General features: G+C 58.0%; 1 protein-coding gene across 1 annotated transcript in view; it reads right to left on the bottom strand.

Annotated features, from left to right (window-relative positions):
- Positions 1 to 838: 838 nt before the first annotated feature.
- The window catches only part of KLHL26 (kelch like family member 26), a 29,003-nt gene continuing 19,675 nt past the window's right edge, over positions 839 to 10,166 (bottom strand). The window contains 3 exon segments of the mRNA XM_081231449.1: positions 839 to 3,645; positions 5,823 to 6,045; positions 6,048 to 6,223. Coding sequence (XP_081087575.1) covers positions 2,064 to 3,645; positions 5,823 to 6,045; positions 6,048 to 6,223 — 1,981 coding nt within the window. The 3' untranslated portion in view covers positions 839 to 2,063.

Here is a 10,166-nt window from a genome sequence, read left to right as displayed (position 1 = left end):
CCCCCCCGAAGGGGCCGTGCCTCCAGCAGGGAGGGGTTCTCTTTGGGGGAGCCCAGGTTGGGGGTGATGAGAAGTGGCTAGAATGTTCCAGTAAGTCTCTGAGGGCTGCTGTTTTTTCACTTCTATGCCCCTGGCAGTGTGGGCTCCTTACTGGTTCCCAACCAAGTTCTTATTTCCATCCTGCACCCCCATACACACACCCAGCCTCACCCCGGGCCCCGACGGCCGCTGCACAGGAGCACCAGGCCTGTGGGTACGTTCTGAGGGTGATTCCGGAAGCCTGCCCTTTCAGAAGGCTGTCAGAATACTGCATTCTCCACCAATTTGCAGCCGGGTTCGCAGAGAGGCCCGCCACAAGAGCAGGGGCCGGGGGCAATTTGAGGAGCTCTTGGGCCCATAGGGAAGCACAGTGACTTCGTGCTTCCTTTAGGATGTGCCCTGCTCCTCCCCTATCACAGCCTCTGGGGAGGGGGGCTCCCCAGCTTCCCAACCTGGAGTCCCAGGACTGAGCAGATGGAGACAGAACCTGCCAGGGGCTGTGGGGCTGGCTGATGGCAAGGGGCCTGGTCACCAGGCGCAAGGAACCACCTGGAAAGAGTCTCTTGAAGGCTGCCGTGCCCCGGCTGGTTGCCCTCTGTCTTCCGGGCGCTGGGTGGACGGAAGTCCTAGCCTCCTTTCCTGCTGCCCCCAGGCCTCTGAGCCAAAGGCCGGCCCCACTACCGGCTCCTCTGCAATGCTGGAGGAGGGCGAGGGAGGAGAGGAGCCCCCAAACATGCAAGGACACGAGGAACCTGTGACCCATCAAGCCCCACAAGCTCAGCGCTGGGCCCAGTCCATCTTTTTACCATAACATTTTTATTAAATAAAAGGAAAATATTAGGAGACGACGTCTGCTAAGGTATGAGGTTAATTCTTTACATGGCGAGCGGGTCACAGAGACACGACATCAATCGTCCATTAGCAGCAGAAGAGACACTTTAAGTTGCCCCGAGGGGACAAATCTCATTTATAAGACAGTGGTGCTGGCCTCTTAAAAGAAAAAAAAAAAAAGAAAAAAAAATGGTTTTGAGGTTTAGACACCAAAAGCAATGTGGCTGGAGATGCCACAAAGCCCTTGAAGGCAGAGGCCTCACGGCCCGCCTGACTTCCCACGCAGGGTGGGCACAGGCCTGTGGCATGTCAACCTGAACACAGGGTTGGGGGGAGCAGAGGGCTGGAAAGGGGGAGAAATAAAAAGAACGGGACAGGCCTGTGGAATGCAGACGCACTATGAGATTCTGAAGCAGGCGTCCCCTTTCATTCATGGGACCGGGACAGGGATGAGGAGAGTCAGCCCGTTCTTAATTAAGGCCCCACACATCACCCAGGGCCAAATGGGAAGGCCTGATGCCCGTAACGACAGTCTCTGGGAGCTGGCTGTGTTGTTTTTCCTCCTGAAAGCAGATGACAGAACACCCCGAAGGTGCTAAGACCCAGGCCAGGAATGGAAATGAGTGCTGGCTCCCTCCTGCCCAGCAACTCAGGCTTCTTGGGGAGGCGGAAACGTGCCCTTCTGGCCAACCCGAGCCAGGTACTTGTCAGCCATTTCTCCTGCTCCTGGAGGTCCGTATGTTACAGAGATTTGGGGTGTGTTTATTTTAAAAAGGACGCATGCAACTCATGGGGGTTGGGGGGGAATTTGGGGATCAACCGAGAACGAGTTCGCATCTGCATTTCTCAGACCTCCGGGCAGAGGGAGGGGAGAGAAGTGGGGCAAAGCCACACCACGACGCCCCAGAGGAGACCCCGATTCCCGCCCACCAGCCAGCCAGCAAGAACTCAAGGTGGGCGAGGAAACCACCTTGGGTGTGAGTTTGCTGCCACATCAGCCTTGTTGCTGGCAGCCTCCCCCACCGGGCACAGAGCCAGAATCTGCTTCAGGAAGGAAGGGGGTGGTGAGGAGGGTGCCTTATGCGAGACCAGCCCGCGGGGGTGGAGATTCGAAGTTCCCCGCCCAGACGCGCACCCGCCAAGCCCCTCGCAGAAACAGCAGGCAGCCAGGCCGGGAACCGGGGTCTGGGGAGCTACCTCCTGGTCCTGGCCCGGGGCAGCAGGACGGGGGCACAGGCGATGCCAGCAAAGGACTCCGGGAAGTGCAGGTCGCGCTCCCACTCGTCTGTCTCAGTGTTGTACACCTGCACGATGCCTGTCACATTGTTGAGACGCCAGTTGTAGCCCCCAACGATGTAGATCTTCCTGTCCAGCAGGCAGCAGCCGGCCTCTGACTGTCCGGCCCGCATGGGGCTCACACTGGTCCACTGGTCCGTCTCGGGCACATAGTACTCCACGGCCAGCACATCGAAGCAGCGGTCAACGTGGTCCATGCGGCCACCGAGGGCGTAGATGCGGCCGCCGGCGCCCACCATGGCATGGAGCACTCGGGGCTCGCTCATGGGAGCCTTGAACTCCCACTGGTCGGCCTCGGGGTCGTAGCAGTGCAGGGCCTTCTTGTCCTCCACCGAAATGCCGTAGCCGCCCGAGATGTAGAGGCGGCCCCCAGACGAGGCACCCGCGTGGCCCCACGTGCGGCGCTTCAGTGAGCAGGCGTAGCCCCACTCGTTGCGCCGCGGGCAGTACCTCTCAACTGAGGCCAGGCTGCCGGCCCGGTTGCGGCCGCCCGTGGCGTATACCATGCCGCACAGCACGTTCAACTGGAACTGGATTCGGCTCTCCTGCATGGCCTGCAGGCGCAGCCAGCGGTTCAGGTGGGGGTCGTAGCGGTAGCAGGAGTCCACGGCGCCCTCGCCACTGCGGTACTGCAGGTGCTGACCCCCGGCCACGTACACGAAGTTGTCCAGCACGGCCACGCACGTGTGGCTGAAGCCCACCTCCATCTCCGTCAGCTCACGGAAGTGGCGGGACCCCGGCTCAGGCAGCTGGTATACCTTGCTGCTGACCGAGCGGTCGCTGTCGGTGTAGGGTGTGCCGCCGAAGGCAACCAGTGAGGGCACGTCTGAGCGCACGACTGTGCGCGGCGACTGCATCTCATGCTGCCGGAAGGGGAGCACCTGGTAGTTGAAGGCCTCCAGCAGGTACTGGCGGCACAGCACGTCCTCCACCATGATGTCCAGCGTCTGCACGCTGTCCACCAGGTCTGAGGACCGCATGAGCGGGAAGCGGATGTGGCAGAGCACGTGGCTGGCGCGCAGCCGCCGGGCGGGGTCGTGCTGCAGCCAGCGGACAGCCACATGGAACAGGTCAATCTCGGCACAGCTCTGCAGCCGGTTGCTCTTCAGGAAGAAGACGAGGCGCTCCAGCGGCAGGTGCAGGAAGTCCTCCTCCTCGGCAATCTGCAGGAAGTGCCGGAAGGTGAAGGTGTCCACCGATTCCTTGAGCGAGGCCAGGCTGAAAGTAGTGGCCATGTGGCCGATGTTGAGGCAGGTCTCCACGCTCATGGCGGCCTTGAGGAACTCCTCACACAGCTCCACCACGGGCAGCATCTGCAGGAACACGGCTGCACCCAGCACATCCTGCACACAGTCCAGGTCCAGTGTCACCTCGGCACTGTAGGCAAAGTCGATGATGTGCCGCAGGCCTCGGGCCGACACGCCCTTCAGCTCAATAACATCCTGGCTCATCTCCCTCATGCCGCCCGTGAACATGGCCCTGAAGGTCAGAAACACAGCATGTGGGCTCGGGGCAGCCAAGGGGCACTGTGGCTGCCCGAGGGTGGCCTGGCCCTGGGACACTGCGAGCAGGGCACGGCCGGCCAGGGGAAAGCAGGCCGGATGCTCATTAAAGACAGGCAAAAAGGAAAAGAAAGATTTTTAATCCACCCCTAGCCATGCATCTTCCTACAAGCAGCAACTCCCCACTCTGCCCCACTACGTGGAGCCCTGCCTGGCCTCACCCAGAGGTGTGCGGTGCTGGGGCCCAGCTGCCTCAAAGGGCGGGGACCAAGGGCTGCTTGCTGCGGGCCTGGTGCGGCTGTGCAAGAGAAGACCAAACCTTGGCTTTGGCTTTGGCTCTGGGGACAGGTCTCCAGCCCCACATTAACAGCCAGCCCTGGACGACCACTCTGGCAGCAAGTTCAGGAGACAAGGCAGGGACCCCCAAGGGCACTAGGCACTGCGGTTCACAGAGCCCAGCCCCTCACGTGGGCAGCTGGCTCCACCTTCCCCAGCCTGGGTCACTGTCACATGGGTTGGGGACGGGGGAGGGTGCCCAGGTCAGAGTGCCCATCAGGGGGCTGTGCTAGGGTCCCTGCCATCCCCAGAGGCTTACGTGGTCAGGAAAGCCCCCTGAGAATGGCCCAAAGGAACACCAGCCCATCGTGAGACCCGCCCCCCAGCAGCAAGTAACCCCAGCTCTGTCAGCCATGTTATCCTGCTCTGAGAAGCAGTGCTAACGTGAGCGCTGCTGAGAGAGTAGGCTCCTCATGGCCTTTGAGGGCCCCCCACCAGGAAGAGGGGTGAGAACCCCAGTGCCTGCTCAGGGTTCATGGTAGGTTCTAGAAGAACGCGTCTGCTCCAGCTTGGGGCAAGCTGGCATTTCATCATAATTATAACTACCATCAGCACACGCCTGTGACAGCCGTCCGAGGGGAGAGAACGTCCCAACATTGCCCGACAGATGCCCATCCCCTAGTCGCACACCCAGTGGGCCCAGCTCAGGCCCCAGAGAAGGGACAGCTGAGCTTGGTGCTGCCGTGGGGCCACTGACAACCGCCCGACCCTCCACCGCAGTGCTCTACCAGCCCCCTGGACCCTGCCCCTGCTTGTCCCCGCGAGTCCCGTCAGCCCATCGAAGGCAGAAGCAATCACGGTGACGGTGACGGTGACGGGAGGGAGCATTGCCTTTTAAGGCCTCTCCAACTGCAGTGCCAGCGCAGAGGAGCCTTTAAAGGGCAGTTCTGGCTGGGCCAGCCTGCCCATCCCCAAATCCAGAATAAAAATAGAAGCGGCGCCCCAGATGGCTTGGCTGCTCCAACTCCCCAGAATGGCCCCTCTGAGCCCGTGGGGCGGGCAGCCAGGGGGCGCACCAGGCAAGGCACCCCAGCTGCGAGGAACATGCAGTCCAAGACGGGCACCTGGGATGGCAGGTGGGAACGCTCTGGCCACCCCTGGCAATGTGGAGCTGAAGAACCACCCCCAGGGCGGCACCCCGGCTCTCTCTGGTGTCAAGAGGAAGCTTGCCAGCTGGTCACTAAGGGAATAAAGGAGACTGTCCCCAGCCTGTGACAACCCCCAGCTGATGAGAATGGCCCCCAGCCCTGCTCCGTGGGGCCTTCGCTCCCCTGCCCAGCCAGGCACAGGGAAGGAGCTTTCAGGAAAGGGCCTTCAGGGTAGAGAGACCTGTACACCCAGCAAGGCCTCACTCATCACGTGGGGCCTTGGACAGAGCCTGGCACACACAAGGGCTGCCGAGCAGGTGTCCCATCCCTCAGCCTGAGCACAGGTGCCATGAGGGCAGAGCTCGTGCCTGTCTTATCCCTGCTAAATCCCCAAGGCCTAGAACAGCACCTGGCACATGCAGGCATCACATAAAGACTTAGAATGAAAACCTGATGGAGCCCTGCCACCTTCTCAGGGCAGAAGTTGCTAATTGGGCACCCACCTCTGTCCGCCAGGCATTCTCTGCTTGTCTGCTCAGTGTCCCCCACAAGTCTGAATAAGTAGCAAACCTGGAAAAACCTGCAGGCTTACTGGACTTCTCTCTAAACCCAAAGATGGGCTAACCCCAGCCATTTTCCCTCAGCCATCCCCGGCTAGATGCCCAGCCCTGAGATCTTCCCTCTTAGAAGGGCGGCACCCTCCACCCTGCCCCTGGGGGCCCACGCTCACCTGAAGTAGTCGCTGCAGGCAGCCAGGACCACCTTGTGCGCGTGGAAGGTCTCTCGGTTGATGGTGAGCACGACATCCAGAAGCTGGCCCTGGGCGCGTAGGGCGGCGAGGCCCTGCAGGAGGCTGGTGCTGTGGCCGGGGGCCGAGAACGTACACTTGAGGGCCCCGTTCTTGTCGGCCATGCTGCGGGAGAGCAGAGGTGGGCAGGTGGCTCCCAGGCCTCAGGGCCGTCTGGTCCCTGCACTGGCTTGTCAGGGCTCTGAAGCTGCCCCGGGGGGAGGCAAAATTGCCAGAACCAGCCCCAGAGAAGTGGAAACCAGGCCTGGGTCCCAGTGGTGTCTGCCACCTGCCCACTGACTGGCCGTGGCAGTGGATGTGCCTCTCCAGCCTCCATTTGCCGCCTGTGAAATGGGCGGGGTTTGATGCAGGACCTGCAGAGCCTCCCGCATCCCTTTTTTTTGTATTTGAGATGAGATTCACATAACATTCATCATTTTAAAGTGTACAATTCAGTGGCATAAAATCCACTCACAATGTTATGCAACCATCACCTCTATCTAGTTCCAGAACATTTCAGCACTGTGAAAGAAGACCCATACCCATTATCAGTCACCCCCCAATCCCCCTCCCCCAGCCCCTGGCAACCACTAATCTGCCTCCTGTAACTATGGATTTGCCTGTTTTGATGTTTCATATAAATGGAATCATGCAACATGCAGTCTTTTCTATCTGGCTTCTTTCACTCAGCCTGATGTCTTCAAGGTTCATCCATGTTGTAGCGTGTGTCAACACTTCATTCCTTTTTCTAGCTGAGTAATATTCCCCTGTGTGGAAACACCATAATTCCTTTATCTGTTCACCCATCTATGAACCTTTGGGTTGCTTCCAACCTTCTCCTCTTTTTTTTTTTTAAACTTTAATTATGAGGAAATTTTCCTTTAAATTTATTTATTTATTCTTGTCTGTGTTGGGTCTTCGTTTCTGTGTGAGGGCTTTCTCTAGTTGTGGCAAGCGGGGGCCACTCTTCATTGCAGTGCGCAGGCCTCTCGCTATTGCGGCCTCTCTTGTTGCGGAGCACAGGCTCCAGACGCGCAGGCTCAGTAGTTGTGGCTCACGGGCCCAGTTGCTCCGTAGCATGTGGGATCTTCCCATACCAGGGCTCGAACCCGTGTCCCCTGCATTAGCAGGCAGACTCTCAACCATGTGCCACCAGGGAAGCCCCAACCTTCTCCTCTTTAAAAATTTATTTCATTAGCTTTCATTCTAAAATGACCTGTGCCAGGGCTTCCCTGGTGGTGCAGTGGTTAAGAATCTGACTGCCGATGCAGGTTTGAGCCCTGGTCAGGGATGATGCCACATGCCAAGAAGCAACTAAGCCCATGTGCCACAACTACTGAGCCCATGCTCTAGAGCCCACGAGCCACAATACTGAAGCCTGCATGCCTAGAGCCCATGCTCCACAACAAGAGAAGCCACTGCAATGAGAAGCCCGCATACCGCAACGAAGAGTAGCCCCTGCTCACCACAACTAGAGAAAGCCCACGCACAGCAACGAAGACCCAACACAGCCATAAATAAATAAATAAATAATAAAAAATAAAATGACCTGTGCCTACTGAGTGCTCATTTTAAGGTACAGGACTCTCCATGTCACCTCACTGTCCCCTGTGCCCCAGTGAGTCATCCCCACGAGTAAGCCCGTCTTCTCTCCCCTGCAGGAGGCAGGGTGGGATTAGTTGCCAGCACAGAGCTCCAGCACAGGTCTGAAGGAGGAATTCGAAACCTGCAGCCTCCCGGGTGGCACTAAGCCCTGGGGTTGGGGGTGCCACGGGCCAGCTTCTCACCGTGGGAGAGGGAGAGCCACCTCCAGCAGGTGCTGACCTTCAAGGTAAAGCCACTCTGACACCAGCCAGCATGACTCTTGTGCCCTGTACCCCAGGGGAGGGCAGCCACACGACCATAAAGTCACCCTGGCCGTTTACAGAAGAATTTGGCTCTCGCTGCACTCAGCAGACACCCAGTCGAGGGGAAACGCCTGTCAGTCCTACCTTTCAGGGACATGCTGAGCAGTTTGTCCACGGCCCCAGAGCTGTAAGAGGACACAGGAGGACTGAACCTGGGCCCAGGAAACAGCAGGTTGCATGGGATCTTCCTGTCACCAACGTAAGGAAGCCATAAAACCAAGAATAACTGCCCTAAGATGGATTTACCTATGGGGGCAGTTAGCTGGGGATGCGACAAGTAAAACAGATTCCTGCACGTCAAAATGAGGATGCACAAGGCAAAGGTTGTCTTGGAATAAAAACAAAGTTTTGAAAAGGAGAGGGGTGGAAATAACCCAAATGCCCATCAGTGGATGAACGGATAAACAAAATGTGGTGTATGCATACAATGGAATATTACTCAGTCATAAAAAAAGCATGAAACTGATTCATGCTACAACATGGAAGAAACTTGAAGACATCAGGCTGAGTGAAAGCCGCCAGACACGAAAGGCCACGTGTTACACGATTCCATTTATATGAAATGTCCAGAAATCCATAGAGACAGAAAGCAGATTCGTGGCTGGGGGAGGGGGGGTGTGGAGTGACCGCCTGAGGGCACAGGATTCCCTTTGGGGTGATGAAAACGTTCTGGAACTAAACAGAGATGATAGTTGCACGACATTGTAAAAGCACTAAATGCCACTGAATTATATACTTTAAAATAGTGAATTTTATGTTATATGACTTTCACCTCAAAAACAAAACAAAACTCAAGGACATCTGAGCCTTCTCAGGTCCTGGGCAAAACCCTGCCATGACCTCCAGGGCCTCACAGCATACAAGGTCCTCTGTGGCCCAGCTCCTATCACCCCCACTCGCTTCCCCTCATCCCCTACCACCCCCCAGCCCCTGTCCCCTTTGCTGTTTCATCTCGGAAAACTTTTGTAGAAATGCATCGATAAATGAGTAGTTTAGGAGGCCCTAGTATATCACTTCCTCCTCCAAACACAACAGAAGCGGGCAATGCCCATCAGCCTCCATGGGGTCAAGAGCCTTCCCAGGACTCTCTCAGCCCCCACCCCACCCCAGGCAAAGGCCATCCTCCCCAACCCTCTGCTCTCTCCCCACGGCCTCCGGCTCTCTGGAACTTGCTTTCCCATTCCTGGGACTGACGCCTGCCCCTGCCCACAAATGAGGGCCAGGAATGTGGGCACTGGTCTTTCCAAGAAAGCAGGAAGAGAAAGAAGGCTCCTCAACTCCTACTGCCCACCAGCTCCCAAAACACAACCAGGGGTAAAAGAGCTGTCGCCGGGCACAAGACACACAGTCGCTGCTGACGGGAGGTCCCCGACTCACACAGGCCGCCCACATCAGCGGCCCTTCTGCAGAGCCTCGGGAAAAGGGGTAAACCATCCAATGGGCAGAGGGGCTGCAGGGCCCTGGGCACTGCCTGCAGGGCTGTGAGGTGCTCAGGGTTCTGAAGGTGTGGGGACGTGGCAGGGGGACAGGGGACGTGGCAGGGGGACACCACCTGTACTTAGCAGAAAATCATCCTGTCTCTGGGAGGCAGGAACACATGTGATTCAGAGCCCAGCGCTGTGGTCATCTGAGCTGGTGATACTGGGACGCCAGTGGTGTGGGTAGCCAGATCCTGGGTTTGTCCTGGAGGCTGGGTGTGCAGACCGTGGAGGGAGGGAAGGAAAGGGACCCAGGAGGACCCTGAGTCTCTAGCTTGGCCGAGTCGCCTCTCCGCACCAGGTGGACGGGACGCCCACCTCACATGCCCCCCTCCTCTCCCAGGCAGGAAGCAGCCAGTGCTGCTGCATCCAGCCCATCCTTCCTGACTGGGTCACTGCTCGGATCCGAGTCTCTGTTCTTTTGGTTTCCCAAGAACCCCACCTGACCCATGTTCTGAAGATCATGAAGAGAATGTCATTGGACCCTCAGGATTCAGAAAGCCTCCAACTGTACCCACCCACTGGCCAGGGCTGCCCTCAGCCATACAGGCCCTGCCAGGACATCTCCAGGGACAGGGTCTTGCTGTGTCCTCTCGGCGACACCCTGTGACGGGCCTCTGGAGCGCCGAGCCAAAGCCACATCCCACATGAGCCTCCAAGGACCCTTGAGGTGCTCATATCCATCCCCCCCCACTCTCCTCATGGGCTTTTTGTCAGCCCCTTGTCTGTTTCTCATGGGTGGGAGGACACAGCATGAATGAGACAGAGCAGACCTGCCCTCGTCAGGCACACAGTCCGGGAAATGGGGACCCAAAGTGGTCACGTCATCCAGAACTGGCTTCACATCGACGCTGTGAATGTCCTGGGGGGAGGAAACAGGAGCAGCTGGGAGCAGAGAGGTG

The sequence above is a fragment of the Mesoplodon bidens genome (genome assembly GCF_964165515.1).
Source record: "Mesoplodon bidens genome assembly, chromosome: 4".
Classification (NCBI taxonomy): Eukaryota; Metazoa; Chordata; class Mammalia; order Artiodactyla; family Ziphiidae; genus Mesoplodon; species Mesoplodon bidens.
The sequence above is the reverse complement of the archived record's forward strand: the minus strand, read 5'-3'. Positions and strand labels throughout refer to the sequence as shown.